The 22,218-nt window shown below is 43.5% G+C and overlaps 1 protein-coding gene across 2 annotated transcripts in view; it reads left to right on the top strand.

Annotated features, from left to right (window-relative positions):
* LOC126416348 (tetratricopeptide repeat protein 21B-like) overlaps positions 1-22,218 on the top strand; it is a 260,751-nt gene that overhangs the window by 187,547 nt on the left and 50,986 nt on the right. The window contains exons 14-15 of one of the 2 annotated variants that reach the window (XM_050084027.1): positions 8,805-8,996; positions 21,740-22,007. In XM_050084027.1, the coding sequence (XP_049939984.1) occupies positions 8,805-8,996; positions 21,740-22,007 (460 nt within the window). The remainder of the gene's footprint in view (positions 1-8,804; positions 8,997-21,739; positions 22,008-22,218) is intronic. The other variant, XM_050084028.1, reaches the window with a different exon arrangement.

Genomic DNA, 22,218 nt, shown 5'->3' on the forward strand with positions numbered 1-22,218 from the left:
GCCGTTATTACGGCCAGAGGTGGTTGTTCTGGGTACTGATTTCTCGGGGTCTATGCACCCAAATTGCGTGAAAATGTAATCACATGTCAATTCTAGTATAATATATTTTCCCAATGAATACCTGTTTATCATCTGCATTTCTTCTTGGTGTAGCAATTTTAATGGCCAGTAGTGTATCATTAAAAGGAAAATTGCTACTCACCATATAGCAGTGATGCTGAGTCGCAGGTAGGCACGACAAAAAGAGTGTCACAAATTAGCTTTCAGCCAGTATGGCCTTCATCAAAAACAGAATGGCCTTCATCAAAAACAGATGACGACACACACACACACACACACAGATATATGGAAACACAACTCACACACACATGACTGCAGTCTCTGGCAACTGAAGCCACACTGTGAGCAGCTGCACCAGTGCATGATGAGTGTGGCGACTGGTTGGGCATTAGGAAAGGTAATGTTCAATAGTGGTAAGGCCATGGGCATTAGGGATGTTAGTGTAAAGGGAGGTGGCGTCAATAGTAATGAGCACGGCACCATGTGGTAAAGGGACAGGAACTGTGGAGAGTCAGTGAAGGAAATGGTTGGTATCTTTTATATACACTTATGCTCATAAATTAAGGATAATTGCAGAATGTGGTGCCACAAAACATGGGACTACACAAAACTGGCACAAATTGCATAGGCACATAGGCAAAAAGGGAACACACACAACACAGATCAGTAAGTCTACGGTATTGGTGATAAGTTGAGAAAACCATCCCGAAACACATCTGCTACAAGACACCACTCTTTCCTGCGCATGTATCACTGACATCAATATGGGATATGATCACCATGCACACGTACACAGGCCTCACAACAGGTTGGCATACTCTGGATCAGGTGGTCGAGCAGCTGCTGGGGTACAGCCTTCCATTCTTGCACCAGTGCCTGTCAGAGCTCCTGAATAGAGTGCTGCAACGCTCAATGTTTGACCGGTCACGGCTTGCCTGTTGACAGGGGGACCGAGCCGCTCGTGTCTGGCCCCACATGACTCGGCTCGGTCACGTACTCGCCCCATGTCTGTTGTCCGGATTCCGGACACGCTGATAACCGAGCATGACCGGTCACCGCTGACATCTCACCTCGCCTCGCCCCGTCTCGCTGCACTGCCTTGTACTGTACAGTACAAATCCAACGCATCTCTCCCTCTCTCTCTCTCTCTCGCTCTCTCTCTCTCACACACACACACACACACACAATGTATTTATCTCTGTCTCTCTCTCTTTTAATATTAAAGTAACGTTTCCAAGAACAGGTACGTGACACAGCTAAATTCATAAAGCACTTGGAAAGTAAGATGATATTTCAATACAATGGCTGATAGAAGACTAGTCTCATTTCCAAACAGAAGATATATTTTTCCCTTTCATTAATAGGAAACATTAAATAAGTGCTGTCCCTGTAATCTAGAAGACAACCATCTTCATAAAGAAAGCATACAAAGAACATTAAATATTTTCAGACGTAACTTGTCATACTTTTCACTTGTTTGCAACAGAAACAAAATTATAGTTATTGTTGATCAGCAGTAAATCACTATCACATTCCGGATTTAATTGGCTGTGGAGATTTGTTAGTAACATGCCAACTTTACTAAAGCATCTTTCACTAGGTGCGCTTGTTGCTGGGATACATAAAATACTTCTTGCAGCTGCAGTCAGGCCTCGCAGATCTGTTTCATGTCTGCTCCACCACTTTAAGATGTCATCATCTCCCGGGTGCATTAAAATGTAGAGATCTACTTCATCTGCTGTGGATGATCTGTTGTTCCTCCATTCCTTGAAACGATCTCTCTTTCTGGGTGGCAATGACACAGTACTTGAAGGATCTATGATAATAAACAAAACTGATGTGGAAATCATTGAACGTTCCCGTAAAAACGAGGTGTTTTACGTTAATGAAATATTATACGAATTATAACATTCCCGTTTCTCTATAATACACTATCCACTAACTATGCAAAAACGATTATGTTAATGATTGCATGTTGTACCTGAGTAAGTAGCACACATTTGTCGCACATTGCTAAGAATCTCCTGCTTTTCATTTATTTCAAGCATATTAAGATCACAGAAAGACGGCCAAAGAAACGTAGCAATTTTATGTCGGGAAGTTATCACAATCTTCTCACAAACGAAAGTCAAGGCTCGATTTTTAATCCTTTGAACCTACGGTTAAAAAATTCATATCTGTTAGTAACATCAATTATGCTAGTTAATTATAAATCTATCGTGTATCATAATGAAACAGTGCTTTTAACTGCAGTAATTAATCACCTGATCGTCAGTGTCATTGACACTGCAAATTTGTTGCAGTTTGTGAAACCAAAGAAGAACTACCTGGATTGTGGGTTCTTTTTCGCCTTCTAATTCATCTGTGGCCTCTTTAAATGGTCTCAGAGAATGCGTAATTTTTCCTCCAAGGTCATTATCATATCCTTGAATCTGTAAGCAGAGTCCTTTTCCGTCAGCAAAGCAGCAGCTTCGTTACACTGGGTGTGTAAGAATTCCAGCATAGTGTACAAGCTGTTCCAGCGTGTGCAGACCTCTTGTTTCAACGATGATTTGAAAGACAAGCAGAGGCCGCTTTTCTTAATGTACCTTACAATGCATTTTACAGCATTTATTGTTGATACGATATTCGAGGCATGATTTAACAAGAAGTTATCTTCATAGAAAGTATGGCTAAGTGCTGTGTTTACACAATGAACAGCACAAGGAATCCTTTAGTGATTTTCCAAAGCCTTTATTACATTGGCAACCTGGTCGGAGACAAAAACAAAACTGTGCAACATATCCGGTGAAATGTCCCAATCAGCCATCCTCTCTTCAATTTCTTTCATAATATTTACTCCCGTCTTCTTAATGTTCGGGAATTTTGTTGTAAATAAAACATTGTTCACAAGATATCAATCTGTATTAATGTAAAGTGTTGTAAGCGTCAAATAGTGCACCTGATTATGCGAATCAGGCCACATATCAACTATCGTAGCACGTTTTATTAGTAACTTCCACAGTAACAGAAGGTACATGCTGTTTCGTATTGAATCAGCTTGTTCTTTGACGTGTCTGCTTATAGTAGAAGGATGCGGCATGACATCTGCCACGTTAACTTCTCCATAATGCGCACCTAGATGTATTCATTCTTGGCCAAGTTCTCTGGAACCTTCACCGGAAACAGCATTAAAACGTCTCATATCGTTAGCACACATTGCAACACACTTTGCTGTAATACTATTTTTTATTACTGCCGGTATCCCTGAAGGAGCTGTATCTTTGTGAGGTTTCGTGCAACTGTGTATCTTTAAATGAGTGATTCCTGACTGGAAACACAGTAATGCGGAACAGTTTATGCACGATACGTACCCAGTAGACACAGTGTTTTCGTCCACAACCAACAGTAATGTACTCCATACTTGGCTTACTGCACTGGCTTCCTCGCACTGCATGATTACAGAGAGAGACACACCACAAATGAGAAGCCCGTACTGGCTGCAGTCTCACACGTGTAATGATATGTTTAATGTGTTTGAAGTTACGTGCTGCGGATTCGGTCATGGCTCCTATCCTCGGTCACAAGACCTAGTGTGGGCAGCCTATCCAGTTAGGGTGTGCTCACCCCATCTCGTATTGTGTGCTTGCTTACTCGGTCATGCAGGACTCTACACCTGAAGTGTCGTAGGGATTTGAAGACATGCAGCGATACGTCGACCGAAGCGATACGTCAACTGAGAGCGTCCCAGACGTGTTTGATGGGATTTGGGTCTGGAGAACAGGCAGGCCACTCCATTTGCCTGATATCTTCTGTTTCAAGGTACTCCTCCACGATGGCAGCTCTGTGGGGTCATGTGTTATCATCCATCAGGAGGAAGATGGGACCCTCTGCACCCTTGAAAAGGCGGACATACTGGTGCAAAATGACGTCCCGATAAACCTGACATGTTACAGTTCCTCTGGCAAAGACATGCACGTGCACCAATCATAATCCCACCCCACACCATCAAACCACGACCTCCATACAGGTCCCTTGCAAGGACATTAAGGGGTTGGTATCTGGTTCCTGGTTCTCGCCATATGAAAACCCGGCGAGAGTCACTGTTCAGACTATACCTGGTCTCGTCTGTGAACATAACCTGGGACCACTGTTCCAATGACCATGTACTGTGTTCTTCACACAAGGCTTTACGGGCTCTTCTGTGACCAGGGGTCAGTGGAATGCGCCTTTCAGGTCTTCGGGTGAATGAACCATGTCTGTTCTGTTGTCTGTAGACTGTGTCTGGAGACAACTGTTCCAGTGGCTACAGTAAGGTGCCGATCAAGGCTGCCTGCAGTACTCTGTGGCCGTCTGCAGGCACTAATGGTGAGATATCTGTCTTCTTGTGGTGTTGTACACTGTGGACGTCCTGTACTGTAGCACCTGGACACATTTGCTGTCTGCTGGAATTGTTGCCATAATCTTGAGATCACACTTTGTGGCACACGGAGGGCCCATGCTATGACTTGCTGTGTTTGACCAGCCTCCAGTCGCCCTAGTATTCTAGCCCTCATAACGTCATCAATATGTGTTTTTTGAGCCATTTTCAACACACAGTCACCATTAGCATGTCTGAAAACATCTGCACACTTACTCGCTGCACCATACTCTGACGTGCACCAACACGCCTCTGTGTATGTGGACTCCTGTCAGCGGCACCGTGGGATGACTGCAGGTCAAATGCACTGCATGGTCACACCCCGAGGTGATTTAAACCCGCAAACCACCCACCAGAGTGTTGTTTCACCATGTATCGGCATTATCCTTAATTTATGAGCATGAACGTAGGAGGGTAGGTTTCAAGTAATAGGTTGGTCCACAAGAGCAGAGATTCTCTCAGTGGGGTCACAATAACCAGTCACAGGGACTGTGGAGAGTCAGTGGAGGAAATGGTTGGTATCTTTTCTATAGGAGGATAGGTTCCGGGTAATAGGTTGAAGGTTTTGGTCTATGAGAGCAGAGATTCTCTCAATGTGGCCACAGCAACTGGCCACAATGGGGTGCACTGGGTGATTGGGTTTATGGACTTTAGGAAGCACATAGAAGGTAGGTGTGCGGGATGTGGTAGGGGTGAGCGGTCCTGCAAAACTATGTCAACCAAGCCCAAACCTCCTTGTAATACCTCCTCTCCATCTGCAAAATTCTCTTGCTATGCAATCCTAAATTGCTGGAACCCGTAACACACATTGAAACTCTTGCCCTCCTGGGACTAGATCAACATGTGCAACGCCACCTTGAAAAGGGCTCCACCTTGCTCACTTCCTACTCCCACATTGGAGTACCATGTCCACCACCTCTACAACAACCTCCCAACCTCACCCACATCCTCTCATAGCTGACAAACTCTGTCTTGCAGACCTACTACATTTACCTCACCCTCCAAAACTAACTCTCGCCACCATACAGAATCCAGAACCGAAACAGACCCATAAGACAGTGATGAACCTTTCCTCCAGTAACCTTAGCCCCACAGAAATGTCAATCCTTTGCAAAGGCCTCACCTTTTGCCCCACTCCCAAATTCAATCATGCAGGTCTTCACTCTTTCTCCCAGTCCCTACAGTGAACACACATTCTCGCCACCAACCCTACCAATCAAGACTCAATCAAAGACTAATATTGAACCCTGCCCAACTCAGTTCACTCCCCCATCCAACCATGATCCACCCCCACTGCCCGCAAATCATCCTCTGTTAACTTTTCAGAATTTCTTAACCTCGAACCTTGCCTCACCATCAATCCCCAAATCGCTCAACATACAAACTACCCTTATATCTGCAGAAAGAACTGCAGTCCACCACATAAAAATTGATCCCAACATTATAACCTCACCTTTGGACTAAGGCTCCACCTCTGTTGTTTCGAACTGCAAGGATTACCTGGCAGAAGGACTACGGCAGCTGTCAGATACGTCCACTTACAAACCTTGCCACAATGGCCCCATTCCAGAAACCCAGCAGGATCGCCAGCCACTCCTCAAATCCAAAGGCCCATCTCAGAACCTCTCCACAGAGTCCATCTCTCTGCTCACCCCTACCACTTCCCACACACCTTCCTTCTTCATGCTTCCTAAAGTCCACAAACTCAACCACCCAGGACGCCTCACAGTGGCTTATTATTCTGCTCCCACTGAGAGAATCTCTGCTCTTGTAGACCAACACCCTCAACCTATTACCCGGAACCTATGCTCCCAAATAAAAGATACCAACCATTTCCTCCACCGACTCTCCACTGTTCCTGTGGCTGGCCGGTTACTGTGCCCCGACTGAGAGAATCTCTGCTCTTGTAGACTGACAGCGTCAACCTATTACCTGGAACCTACCCTCCTGTATAAAAGATACCAACCATTTCCTCCACCGACTCCCCACCATTCCTGTCCCTTTACCACATGGTGCCGTGCTCATTACTATTGACGCCACCTCCCCTTAAACTAACATCCCTAATGCCCATGGCCTTACCACTATTGAACACTACCTTTCCCAATGCCTTATGGATTCCAAACCAATAACCTCCTTCTTAGTTGCCATTACCAACTGTATGCTCACTCACAATTACTTCTCCATGGAAGGCATTACCTACTAACAGTTCCAGGGTACGGCTATGGGCACCTGCGTGGCACCATCCTATGCGAACGTATTTATGGGCTATCTAGAGAATACTTCCTAACAGCCAGATTCCTAAACCCCTCACCTGGTCCAGATTCATTGATGGCATCTTTGCGACCTGGGTTGAGGGTGAGGACACCCTACCCACATTCCTCCAGAACCTGAATAGCTTCTCCCCCATTTGCTTCACCTCATCCTTCTCAACCCACAACCCAACAAGCCACCTTCCTAGATGTTGACCTCCACCTCAGAGATGGCTACATCAGTACCTCCATCCATATCAAACTTACTAACCACCAGCAATACCTCCACTTCGACAGCTGCCACCCGTTCCATACCGAGAAGTCCCTTCCATATAGCCTAGCCACCCATGGTCGTCGCATCTGCAGTGATGTGCAGCCCCTCTCTAAATATACCGAGGGTCTCACTGAAGCCTTCACAGACCATAATTATCCTCCCAACCTTGTACAAAAACAAATCTCCCTTGCCTTATCTTTCCAGTCTCCCACCACCTCCCAAAGTTCCACAGTCCAGCCACAGAGGAGCATTCCCCTCGTAACTCAGTACCATCCAGGACTGGAGCAATTGAATTCCATCCTCCACCAGTGTTTCGACTACCTCTTGTCATGCCCTGAAATGAGAAATGTCCTGCCCAGTATCCTTCCCACTCCTCCCACAGTGGTGTTCCGCCATCCACCGAACCTACACAATATACTTGTCCATCCCTACACAACTGCTGCTCCCAACCCTTTACCTCATGGCTCATACTCTTGTAATAGAACTAGATGCAAGACCTGTTCTACACATCCTCCCACCACCACCTACTCCAGTCTAGTCACAAACATCACCTATCCCATCAAAGGCAGAGCTACCTGTGAAATGAGTCATGTGATCTACAAGGTCAGTTGCAACCACTGTACTGCATTCTATGTGGCATAACAACCAACAAGCTGTCTGTCTGCATGAATGGCCACTGACAAACTGTAGCCAAGAAAAAAGTGGACGACCCTGTTGTTGAGCAAGCATCCCAACATGACATCCTGTATTTGAGTAATTGCTGCACAACCTGTGCCATATGGATCCTTCCCACCAACAGCATCTTTTCTGAACAGGTGCGAACTTTCCCTGCAATACATCCTATGTTCACGTAACCCTCCTGGCCTCAACTTTCGGTAGTCATTGTCCTCACCCATCCAGCCCCTTCCCCGTTCCCATTTCACCACTACCCAGCCCTCATTCCACCATTGCTCCCAGTCTTTTTACTTATCTCCCTTCCCACTACCCCCGCCCCACCCTTCCCCTGCTGCCCTCCTTCTAACATCCCGACTGCACACCTTCACATAATTGCCCTACCCTCTCTCCACCTCGTGCTCCCCAGCAGCACTTCACTGTCCCCCCACTATCCCTCCCCCTCCCAGTCCCAGCCTCCTCCATATGCCCAATCAGTTGCCACTCTCATCATGCACTGGTGCAGCTGCTTGCAGTGTGGCTTGAGCTGCCAGAGACTGCAGTTGTGTGTGTGTGTGTGTGTGTGTGTGTAGAGACTGCAGTTGTGTGTGTATGTTGCTTATGCATATGTTTGTGTGTGTGTGTGTGTGTGGGGGGGGGGGGGTGTCTGTTTTGGACAAGGGCCGTTCCGGCCAAAAGCTAATTTGTGACTTTCTTTTTATTGTGCCTATCTGCAGCTCAGCATCTCCACAATATGGTGAGTAGCAACTTTCCTTTTCATAAGATTAAATTATAGAATCAGTTGGCAAGGTGGCCAGTCTTGGGTATTTTTTAAAAATGTGGGTGGATAACACTTATTTGTTTCTTTGCTGACACGTGATGGAGCACTTTGGGAGAGTGGTAGCTTATCACTGTTCATGTGATGTTTATTGCTGATATGAGTGTGGGACTTCAAGGGACTTCTGTTGTGAAATGGGCAGACGCTACGTGATTGGAAGAACTATTGGCAGAATACCATTCATTGTGCATACCTGCCCTAAATCTCTTATTACCTTCTCCCTTTCCCATCTTACTTTCCTTCTCTACCTACTGTTTTTATCCTCTATTTTTTGTATAGTTTTTCTGCTGTAATCATAACACATAATAATGTAGAGGAACAATTTACCATTAGGTTCGACTGTGTCGCAGAGCTTCGGACAATGTAACTTTACGTTCTGAAGCAGCAGCTCTTTGTCGAAAGGCAGCAGAACTGGCAGCAGTACTTCGTGACCATTCTGGAGCTGTACAACTATACAAGGAAGCACTTGTTCATGCTCCCAGTGACCGCACTGCCTTAGTTGCAATGGCCAAGCTGTATATGCAGGTATTTAAATCTTAGTGATTATCATTCCCATTCTGGCAGAATTTCTTTAGAACAGTTTAGACATAAAAAATATAGATTACAAAGCTGTATCACAGTGATTATTGCTTTGTCATATATTGTATATTGAACCAGGAACCTAGAAACAACGGAGAGGCTTTGTCCTGCTGTAGCCCTGAGTGGTTCACAACCCCACAACAGGCCACAGCATTCCACCCACCCCACCCACCACCCCACACGGAACTGTGGACCCCCCCCCCAGCTGGGAACGTCTCAGACCAGATTAGTATACCCCAAATGTTTGCGTGGTAGAGTAATTATGGTGTAGGCATATGTGGAGACAGTGTTTGCGCAGCAATCGCCGACGTAGTGTAACTGAGGCAGAATAAGGGGAACCAGCCCGCATTCACCTAGGCAGATGGAAAACCGCCTAAAGACCATCCACAGGCTGGCCGGCACACCGGACCTCCACAATAATCTGCTACGTCAGCCGGCACACCTTCCCGCTCGGGAAGCAGCATGTTAGATTGCGCAGCTAACCGGGTGGGCTTTGTCATGCATAACCTGTACGAATAGAAGATACTCGTGATTAATACAGGCACCTGTAATGATGTCTTCATCAATAGGATGCTTAACTATAATTTTCCTTAAATTAAAGTACAGTGTTATTTACATGTACCCCAGGATTTCAGAAGACAACTGCATGAGAACTAAAAGACAAACAGACAATAGACACATGTCAGTGGATAGAGCATCTCTTAATGTTTTTAATTCGCATTACAGTTGCTCAATATGGGCACTGTTTATGATGTGACAAACATCAATATGATTGTCAAACACTTGCCATATATGTCCCAACATGTCATAGCTGATATCAGCAACTGTGTTAATTGTCCTTCTTTGCAGTTCTTCCAAATTAAATGGCAGCAGTGGAGGCTGGAGGACTGTCCTAGTTTTAAAATGAAGTCTCCACCCTTGTGTTGTAATTGTGGCATAAGCCATTGCTACTGCATGTCCAAGTACACAAATTCAATCAGTATTCTCCCTGATGGCAGGAGAGGAGCAACATCCATTGTACACAAATGAAACGGATTCCTTCGGTAGCTGCTGCAAGTCACTGCAGAAGTCGGAATGTAGTTCATTGTCTTGGGAAATCATTGCCTATAACAATTGTGACTGGTAAGGTTTTACATGCAGACGTTTGCATAGAGCGCACTAGTCAGTTATCTGGAGTTCGTTGTTCCCATGTTGATTTCTTCAGACTTTTGCTGAATGCTTACCAAACGAACTCAGGCTTCTTTTCTGACAGTTCGGGCTGCCCTGTTTTCTTTGCACTTCATAAAAAGCCAGTCTCACAGAGTGGTCCACCCATGGACTGTTTTGTATGCTGAAGCTTTTACCTGATATTTGGTACAAAGTCATCACTGAACCCTCACAAATGACTTACATTTAGTGAATTCAAAGATGCAAAATGTATAGGGCACTCCATTATACACCATGTTCTGACATGAGTAGTACAGTCTGCAATTATGAATTGAAACTTGGAGTGTAGCTCTGTTCACTGATATGTGTCATTTTCCTTTGTGTGTTGTAGTTTTCGCACAGTCATTTTATGAAATCCAGGTGTACTTATCCACAATCGTGCATATTGTCATCTCCAATGAACATCAGTTTATGCTTTAACAATTTCTGCATATATCCATACATATGTAACTCAATTGCATTAATATATTGCCTTGTAGTTCACTTTTTGGCACTGGATAAATCTTGATTCTCATTTTTTTTGTCAGTTGCTCGTCTCTACTCTCATAATCATTGACAAAGTCATCATACTCACAGTTGTGCCAGAATCTTGTTATTTGCTTCCATTGTTTCTTCTGCAACTGCTACAGTATTATGGTTTGCATACCCAGTGGGCAATTTCATATGTTCATTCAAACTGTATCCAGTATATTTATTATCTTCTTTTTTGCAGTATTCTGTTTTTACTAACCACCAACTCACAAACTGTTTCTACTAATTGTTCTGTTGTGTGTATTACCCTAATCTTACTTGTATTCGTAGACATCACCTAACTTGTCTCGGACTTTAGTAAATTGAATAAATGGTCTGGTTTGTGCAGGAATCAGTCCATTGATGAGGCATTGTTGGTTGTAGTGCCTGCAGTACACTGGCTCATCCTCATTACTATTGGTAGACCCTCACACAGGCAAGGTTTATGCCAGCAGGGTGACAGTGTGTTTGTAAGACTGCTCAGGCGAGAGAGTAGATGAGGCAGATGGCCAGTCAAGTTGCTGTTAACTGTCCGTGTCTGGCAGTGAACTGAGATTGTACTGTTGGTGCCACATCTGCAGGCCAATTGGCTGGTGGTTGGTGGGACTACTGTGGCTGAATAACGTTCCAGTGGCGTTGAAAAGGTGTTCTTGCCCAAAGACACCACGGTCATTTGTCCCGAAAAGATGTATACTTTGTTTATGGTTTCCAGCTAGACACTTTTTGAATTTTCTGCTTCAGGTTGCTGCTTCTGGGCAGAGTCGAAGTATGTGCCGTTGGCAAGGATGTAATGTCCGTGATGTCTGTAGTGTCAACAAAAGTTTTGGCTGTTGATGTTGTTGCAACACCATCACCAGATTTTTAATTGTTCTGCATGTTTCTGTAAGAAGTTAATAGAAGGGTCAGTGCCATTGTTGGTGAAAGTTAATAGAAGGGTCAGGGCCATTGGCGATGATTTACTATCTATTAAATTTTTTTACATATGTGCAATGAACATTGTGATGAATCATTCCACATTGCCATTGCTTTGGGGTGGATGTTTCTCAAATGATCAAGTACTGTTGTTCACAGATTCTGGTAGGGAAAACTTGGTGGAGTTTTAGGCCACAAAGTCTACAAAAAGCCCACACAAATGGACCGGTACCTTCACAAAAATTCAAATCACCACCCCAACAAAAAAAGAGGCTTTAGCAAAACGTTGGTGGACCGAGTTAAAAGAATCTGTGAACTGAAGTTCTTAGAGAAAGAGCTTGACATTTAAGAACTACTTTCAGAAAAAAGGCTGCTGTGGGGGACTACACGTAACACCTGGCATTTTCCTCAACAGGATTATACTCCTATTCAGGAATGTTCCAGGACAAGATTTTTCATTTCTGAGTTTGCAGTACTAAAAAGGAACAAATGTTGTTTTTATGTTACCTGGTATATGTGCCTCCTTGAAATGACTTTGGCTATGTTTACGCAGAAACTCACTGTATGGCAGAGCTGTGCTTAGCAACACACTGTTTGGGTTCTTGATGCTTTAGTTACGGTGTCACAATGGATGCTGATTGTGAGCAAAGAATGAATATTAAGTTGTGCATTAAGCTTGGGAAAACCCCTAGTGAAACATGGACTGTGATTAAGCAAGCACGTGCAGGTGAGGCAATTTCAAGAAGTCATGTTTTCGAGTGGCACAAAAGGTTTTGTGAAGGCAGAGATTCAGTGCAAGATGATCCCAGAGCTGATTGGCTGTCTACAGCACATACTGAATCAAATCTGAAGCTTGTAGGGCCGTTATTCCAAGATTACCATTATGTAGCTGTGCATGCAATATCAGAAGAACTCAGTTTGAATCGTGATGTGTGTCATAAGATTTTAAGCAAAGATTTAGGGAAATGGAAACGTAATGTAAAACTCATCCTTCACACACTAACAGGTGAACAGAAAGAGGAAAGACGAAGGATTTCTGCTGAACTACCGTATGGAGCCAAACATGATCCTACATTTCTGTGAAAGATTATTGCGGAGGATGAAAGTTGGTGCTTCGAAGTATGATCTCACAGGAAGTGTGAAAGTGCTGAATGGCAGAGTCCTTTATCACCAGCCTTGAAAAAAGTCATCTACCATCGAGAACAAAGACAATGTCCATCGCATTCTTTGATAGTAAATTATTAGTTCAGCATGAGTATGTTCCTCTAGTTCAAACAAGAAACCAAACTGTTTACGTCGAAGTCTTGAACATTTGTGACAAGCAACTCGACATTGCCACCCTAATTTGTGGCAGTGTCAGGACGGGTTCATATTGCATGACAATGCAAGACCCCATACTGTTTTATCTGTTACCAAGTATCTGGCCTGACATTCTGTTATTGCCTTCCCACATCCGCCATATTCGCCCAACCTCCCACCTTGAGATTTTTTCTTGTTTCCGTGAGTGAAAAGGCAACTGAAGGGAAAGCGTCATCAAGATATCACAGACAACCAATGGGCTTTGAACAAATGAGTTGACAAGTATCACAGAAGAAAATTTCCCTGCTAACTTCAAAGACATTGGAGAAACGTTGGCAACTGTGTGCAGATAGCCAAGGGAATACTTCAATAGCAGCTAGGATTATTACTTGGTAAGGCAATTTTCTATTTTTTTTTTTTAACCCGTCCTGGAACTTTTCTGACAAAGGAATATAAAATACCTTGCTCATATAATCAAGTATACAGGGGAACTACTTAAAGAAGTATTAATACCTGTTTCAAGGAACACAAGAGCAATTGTCACCTGGGAAACATGGATTAATCAGCAATAGCAGATCATGCACTGGAACCAGAGAACTACTAAATTCATTGTTCCAATACTATAGCTTTATCAGAATCCAGTCATTACTCACCTAGGATATACAGAGAGCTCATAGAAATTCAAAAACACAAAACCAACTTTAACAGAAAATACTGCAGTGCAGTGACTGAGACACTACATTGATGATAGACAGCTGCTGTGATTCCTGCACAGGGCAAGACACTGTTTTCTCTTATATTTGCCTTTCTGTGACATGAAATTTAGCAGTGCAGTTTCTGAGACTCTATGTTGGCTATCAACAGCTACATTTTGTGAGTTCATTCTTAATTGAATGTGACTGTTGATTATCAACGCAGTGTCTGAGACACTTCACTGCCTTATTTCATGTCATAGACAGGCAATGACGAGAGAAAACAGTGTCTCACCTTGTGCAGGAGTCATGATAATACAGTGTGAGCACAAGGAAAAGTAGACACCAGGACAAATGGAGATTTGGGTCACTCCTGGAAGCATGCTCAGATAGCGAAAGTCCTTAAAGCAACTGTTCACAAAAGTCAGAAATTTGGGTTCAAGTTGTGGTATGACACAACTTTTCATGTGTCCTGAAATATTCAACAACTCATCTGGAATCATAAATGCAATTTGCGAGTTCATTTTTGTTGTGTACATAGTTCTGCGTAGTCAGCGCGTACGTAACTTTCCCACTAGAGCGCAGCCCGCTAAGCACAACAGCGCAGGCGCAGCGCTCGTCTGTCTCCACTCTGTGAGATGGCGCTGCCTTAGAGACGGACCAAATTCTGCTTCTGCCGATCCACGTATTAATATGTAACGCAGCCAATGGGATCGCTGCTAACGTAGAACCTTTTCTCCTCGCAGATGACACTCGCGCAGTGATACCTGAACGCGCGAGGTATTATAACGAGTGTACAGACCTCCAATTAGTCAGTCTGCATTTGTCTGCACCAGTCTGTACCAGTCTGCATTAGTCTCTACCAGTCTATAGTCAAGTTTCAGTCTGCACCTAAGAAGATTACCATATTCTTGTACATAGACATGAAGATAAATGAATAGACACTTTGTCAAGTATCAGAGATATGTGAGAATAAGATTAACGTACCAAGACCAAAGGAACTTCAGATTGTCAATTGTAAACAGCATCCAGAATCAAGTTACGTAATGTCTATGCTTTTTATTATTTTAATAAATGTGTGTGAACATTAATCAAGTTCTGTTTAAAGTTGGTCACTGTCAATCTGCTACTCTAAGCGTGCAAGTGGCATTTCTATCGTCTGACCTAACGGCAGAAGATAAACACGCCACGATAAGACTACGAGACATATTGCTGACACTCGCCTACTTCGTTAGAACGACAAGTCAAATGGTCTGATGGTGTGTGTACCGAAGGTCTTAGAGTACGCACACCACAATTTTTAACAGAAAAGAAAATGGATTGATATTATACAAGTTGCAAGCCTTTGTGTGACATAAAACCAACAGTGCCAGCTGTTACCTTCGAAGAGCTCCAAAGCATGCATTGATTCAACTCCATGATCTTCAGCAGAGGTCTAATGATGTCAGAAACCAACCGTTGCATGGATGCAAGTAAACAGTTGCCTGACTGAGCTTGTGTAAGTTTGAAACTGCTGCATGAGTCTTCATTGCCTCTGATGTTGTCTCCAACATTAAGAGACAAACAGTTAGCCAGAGGAATGTGTCTTAGACAATGGCCTAATGCTTATAAAACAAAAATAACCATAACTGCGAATGCTTGATGTAAGCGTCTGCATTGTGTGATAATAGTCCTTGTTTGCCCAGTATATTGGGAGCTGCGAAAGAGTTTCTGCATTTGTGTGTTTCACAATTGGCTGTGATATATTTGATAACTGTAAGAACTAAAAATTACTCCCATCGCTGTGATCTTTGTGCTGTTCATTGTGAAATAGTGTTATTTAGTCCAAAAAAGTTTGGTTTATGGTGTATTGTTAGTGAAAAGGTAAAATTTTATGCCATAGAGAGATACATGGAATGTCTGTACAGCACATACGATAGCAAGTACCCCCTTTTCAGTATTTGAATAGTTAAGGTGAATTGAATTTAGTATTTTAAATGTGTGTCCAATAGGGTGTTTTCAGCATCAGCATTTTTGTGTGGTAGTACTGCACCTATCCAATATGGAAATGTGTCTGCTGCTATCATCAGATGTTTGCCTGTTGTGAATTTCTCACAGCGTGGTGTAGAGTATGATTTTGTTTTAAGAACTCTAAACACTTCTGGTTTGGTATCCCTATTCACTAGGGTGTCATTGAAAGACTCATTGGAACTGATTGCAGAGAAATTTGATGATGCTCTACTGGACCTTCTCAGACATATATTGACCTCATCTTATGTTTTGTATGGGGGCCAATATTACGAACAGACAGAAGCTGTAGCCATGGGCAGCCCTCTGTCTCCAGTGGTTGCCAGTATGTTCATGGAGAGATCTGAAGGGGAGGCATTAGAGATTGCGAGATACAAACCCACATGCTTCTTCAAGTATTTGGATGATACCTTTGTGCTCTGTCTTCATGGATGGATAGGCTCAGTGACCTTCTCTCTAACATTTGAACTCATGCCGCCCAAATATTAAGTTCACCTTGGAACTGGGAAAGGATGGCCAGTTGCTGTTACTAGATGTACTTTTCAAAAGAAGAGCAGATTGCTCATTTGGTGACAGATTGTATCGCAAACCTACACACACTGATTTATTCCAGCAAGCCAGCTGCTGTCATACCCAGTGCAGAATGGAGTCCTGAAGTCATTGGTCCATGGAGTGTACACCTCTCAGACCCAGATAGTCTTGCAGTAGAAATATAGCATCTACGATCAGTGTTCTGCAAGAATGGAAACATGATAAAGCACATTCAGAAGACCCTTCAACCAGCCACTCTACCGCACATTCTAGAAGAAGATAAGATGAGGCAAAGATTGTGGCATACATGCCTTATGCAGGATCTATTTCTATCAAAATAAGCAGGATTCTCAGGAAACACAATGTCAAATGTGTGTTCTGTTCACCTACCAAAACAAGAGAGCTACTGGGAAATGTGAAAGATGACTCTGGACTCTGAAAATGAGGAATTTGTAATACACCTTGCCAATGTGGCATGTTGTACATTGAACCAAACAACTAGGATAGTGGACATCAGGTGCAAACAATGTCCGAGGCACAACTGACTAAGACAGGGAAGTAAATCAGCAGTTGCCGAGCGCTGTCTGGAACTCAATTATTTCATGAAACCTGATGAAACAAGGGCTTTGGCACAAACTCCCAGATACTGGGACAATGTTATAGGAGGGTTTATAGAGATGACAAATAACCTGATGGATTGTGACACTGGGTACCAACCCAGTAGAGTCTGGGATCCTGCACTGGAGTTGTTGAAAGTGCAGTAGGGGCAGCAGCAGAACTCCGCAAAAAGGAGAACTGAAAATGTGGACATGGAAAATGAACCCCAAGTAAGTCACTGGGCCAGAGATGGTATGTCGTGGGGCACTTCTAGTGGGAGCAGACCACAAACAGAGTAGCTGGAATCATAGTGAGCCAAAAGCAGAACAGTTGTGCAGACAATTGCCTGGGACTGAAGATGAAACACTGCATTTGGCCTGCTGCACTGGACCAAAGAAGGAATGCCTAAGACTGTTTCTATTGGGAGCAGACCACAGAGAGAACACCTGTAACTGTAGCAGACCAAAAATAGAATGCTTGCCTCCAGACAGATGCTCCAGACTGAAGAGGGAACACCTAAGGACGCTGCTGATTGCACCTAATTAACCCATTCTTACAGTGTAATCTCCTAGTCACTAAGTAGTGTGTGTAATTTATATACATGTGATGTTTAAATCTGGAGGTAAGCATAAAACATCATACGAAATTATGCTAAATGCGCTCTCTGAAAACTAGTTTGAGCGATTAATTCATGAGCCCAACTGAAAAACGGTTGTGTAATCCTGAGCTAATAATGAGCATACAAATTGGGTACGGGGAATAGTGTAAATATGGTTGTCATAGTGAGACTGAATACCACACCTCCCAAATCCACCATATATATATATATATATATATATATATATATATATATATATATATATATTTGTGTTTGTTTGTGTGTCTGTCGACCTGCCAGCACTTTCATTTGGTAAGTCACATCATCTTTGTTTTTATATATATATATATATATATATATATATATATATATATATATATAATAGATGGAAACATTCCACATGGGAAAAATTATATATAAAAACAAAGATGAGGTGACTTACCGAACGAAGGCGCTGGCAGGTCGATAGACACACAAACAAACACAAACATACACACAAAATTCAAGCTTTCGCAACAAACTGTTGCCTCATCAGGAAAGAGGGAAGGAGAGGGAAAGACGAAAGGAAGTGGGTTTTAAGGGAGAGGGTAAGGAGTCATTCCAATCCCGGGAGCGGAAAGACTTACCTTAGGGGGTAAAAGAAAGACAAAGAGTTTGTTTTTAGATATATTTTTCCTACGTGGAATGTTTCCCTCTATATATATATATATACCCCACCGACACCCCGCACCCCTACCTTCTTCCTAAAATCCACAAACCCAATCATCCCGGCCGCCCCATTGTAGCTGGTTACCAAGCCCCCACAGAACGTATCTCTGCCTACGTAGATCAACACCTTCAACCCATCACATGCAGTCTCCCATCCTTCATCAAAGACACCAACCACTTTCTCGAACGCCTGGAATCCTTACCCAATGTGTTACCCCCGGAAACCATCCTTGTAACCATTGATGCCACTTCCTTATACACAAATATTCCGCATGTCCGGGGCCTCGCTGCGATGGAGCATTTCCTTTCATGCCGATCACCTGCCACCCTACCTAAAACCTCTTTCCTCATCACCTTAGCCAGCTTCATCCTGACCCACAACTTCTTCACTTTTGAAGGCCAGACATACCAACAACTAAAGGGAACAGCCGTTGGTACCAGGATGTCCCCCTCGTACGCCAACCTATTCATGGGTCGCTTAGAGGAAGCCTTCTTGGTTACTCAGGCCTGCCAACCCAAAGTTTGGTACAGATTTATTGATGACATCTTCATGATCTGGACTCACAGTGAAGAAGAACTCCAGAATTTCCTCTCCAACCTCAACTCCTTTGGTTCCATCAGATTCACCTGGTCCTACTCCAAATCCCATGCCACTTTCCTTGACGCTGACCTCCACCTGTCCAATGGCCAGCTTCACACGTCCGTCCACATCAAACCCACCAACAAGCAACAGTACCTCCATTATGACAGCTGCCACCCATTCCACATCACATGGTCCCTTCCCTACAGCCTAGGTCTTCGTGGCAAACGAATCTGCTCCAGTCCGGAATCCCTGAACCATTACACCAACAACCTGACAACAGCTTTCGCATCCCGCAACTACCCTCCCGACTTGGTACAGAAGCAAATAACCAGAGCCTCTTCCTCATCCCCTCAAACCCAGAATCCCCCATAAAAGAACCACAAAAGTGCCCCACTTGTGACAGGATACTTTCCGGGACTGGACCAGACTCTGAATGTGGCTCTCCAGCAGGGATACGACTTCCTCAAATTCTGCCCTGAAATGAGATCCATCCTTGATGAAATCCTCCCCACTCCACCAAGAGTGTCTTTCCGCTGTCCACCTAACCTTCGTAACCTGTTAGTTCATCCCTATGAAATCCCCAAACCACCTTCCTTACCCTCTGGCTCCTATCCTTGTAACCGCCCCCGACGCAAAACCTGTCCCATGCACCCTCCCACCACCACCTACTCCAGTCCTGTAACCCGGAAGGTGTACACGATCAAAGGCAGAGCCACATGTGAAAGCACCCACGTGATTTACCAACTGACCTGCCTACACTGTGATGCATTCTACGTGGGAATGACCAGCAACAAACTGTCCATTCGCATGAATGGACACAGGCAGACAGTGTTTGTTGGTAATGAGGATCACCCTGTGGCTAAACATGCCTTGGTGCACGGCCAGCACATCTTGGCACAGTGTTACACCGTCCGGGTTATCTGGATACTTCCCACCAACACCAACCTGTCAGAACTCCGGAGATGGGAACTTGCCCTTCAGTATATCCTCTCTTCTCGTTATCCGCCAGGCCTCAACCTCCGCTAATTTCAAGTTGCCGCCGCTCATACCTCACCTGTCATTCAACATCATCTTTGCCTCTGCACTTCCGCCTCGACTGACATCTCTGTCCAAACTCTTTGTCTTTAAATATGTCTGCTTGTGTCTGTATATCTGTGGATGGATATGTGTGTGTGTGTGCAAGTGTATACCCGTCCTTTTTTCCCCCTAAGGTAAGTCTTTCCGCTCCCGGGATTGGAATGACTCCTTACCCTCTCCCTTAAAACCCACATCCTTTCGTCTTTCCCTCTCCTTCCCTCTTTCCTGATGAGGCAACAGTTTGTTGCGAAAGCTTGAATTTTGTGTGTATGTTTGTGTTTGTTCGTGTGTCTGTCGACCTGCCAGCACTTACACACACACAAAATTCTAGCTTTTGCAACCAACGGTTGCTTCGTCAGGAAAGAGGGAAGGAGAGGGAAAGTAAATATTCCAGAATTCAGATCAAGAACAGCTGCCAATATGTGTAATTTAGAAGTAGATTTATTCGGAGGAGTGAAGCAATTAAATAACTTAATAAAAGCAAGTGTTCAAGTCCAGATTGTGTACTGACTATGCTTCATAATTAACAACCATACACAACCGCTTGCTCAGTGAAAGATCCATGCCCAGAGACTAGAAAGTTGCACAGGTCACACCAATATTCAAGAAGGGCAATAGGAGTAAACCACAAAATTACTGGCCCATATCATTAAGTCGCTATGTAGCAGGGTTTTGGAGCATATGCTGTGTCTGAACATTATGAATTACCTTGAAGAGAAGAATCTATTGGGATACAGTCAGCACGATTTAGAAAACATCATTTGTTTGAAACTCAACTAGCTCTTTACTCAGACAAAGTTTTGAGTGCTATCGACAAGGGATTCCAAATTGATCCCGTATTTATAGATTTCCAGAAGTATCTTGATGCCATACTTTAGAAGCAGCTTGTAATTAAACATGTTTACGGAATATTGTCTCAGTTATGCAACTGGATTCGTGATTTCCTGTCAGAGAGATCACAATTCTTAGTAACTGACAGAAAGTCATAGAGTAAAACAGAATTGATTTCTGGCATTCCCCGAGGTACTGTTATAGGCCCTTTGCTGTTCCTTACCTATATAAACAACTTGGGGGGGGGGGGGGGATATGAGCAGCTGCCTTATGTTTTTTGCAGATGATGCTGTTGTTAACTCAACAGCAGATCAAAACCAATTGCAAAACAATTTACAAAAGCCATCTGTATGGTGCAAAAATTGGCAGTTTGACATTAAATAATGAGTAGTGTGAGATCATCCACATAAGTGCTAAAATGAATCCATTGAACTTCAGTTACACGTTAGATCAATCAGATCTAAAGGCCGTAAGTTCAACTACATACCTAAAAGAACACATGGAAAATGTTTGGGCAGGTGAATCAAAGACTACGTTTTATTGGCATAACATGTAGAAGGTGAAACAAATCTTCTAAAGAGACGAAGTACTAGTGGCGTACTGCTGCAAGGTGTGAGATCCCCACTAGATAGAATTAACACAGTATGTTGAGCAAGTTCAAAGAAGGGAAGCACATTTTATGTTATCAAAAAATAGGGGAGAGGGATCACAGACATGATACAAGATTTGAGGTGGGCATCATTAAAACGAAGGGTTTTCTTGTTGCAGCGGGATGTTCTCATGAAATTTCGATCACCAATTTCTCCTCCGAATGGGAAAGTATTTTGTTGACACTGACCTCATCCTAATAAAATAAGGGAAATCAGAGCTTACACAGAAAGGCATAGAATTTTATGTTTTCCGTGCACCTTCCCAAAGTGGAATAATAGAGAATTATTGTGAATGTGGTACAATGAATCCTCTGCCAGGCACTTAAGTGGGATTTGCAGAGTAGTCATGTAGATGTAGATGAATGCTCTAATAATTTGTGATACCTTGGCATGCCACTTATGATTTGTAATGTTTAAAACATCAGCCACTTATGGTTCTTAATATTTAAAAAAATAACTAGAGGCAGAATGCTTTCTGTGTGTTACAGACCAGTGAGTTAGAGCTGTGCCAACAAGCCTGTTCTCAACTGCTTGAAACAGACCCTGACAATGAGTCAGCCACAGTTATGATGGCAGATTTAGCGTTCCGGCGTGTTGATTTTGACACTGCTGCTATGCACTTTCGTCAACTGCTTGCACAGCAGCCTACATATTGGACAGCCCTTGCCCGTCTTGTAGAGGTGTCACGACGAACAGCAACACTTCCTGAAGCCGAACCTTTCCTTGAAAGAGCAACTGCGGCTTGCCAGCGACCTGGTAAGCTTTTACTAAGCATTTATGAATTGTTGTGATATATATTGCTTAATATTTCTGACTAATGTTAGTGTATATTTATTTCTTCTTCAATCTATTTTCTATCTCCTAATTACCAATGGTGAAAGAGTACTTTGCTCACTTCCTTGGTGACACACGGTAACAAAATCAAGAACACCAACAAAGTTTCTGGTAAACATCATGATCATGGTGT

This window comes from Schistocerca serialis, chromosome 8 (genome assembly GCF_023864345.2).
Source record: "Schistocerca serialis cubense isolate TAMUIC-IGC-003099 chromosome 8, iqSchSeri2.2, whole genome shotgun sequence".
NCBI lineage: Eukaryota > Metazoa > Arthropoda > Insecta > Orthoptera > Acrididae > Schistocerca > Schistocerca serialis.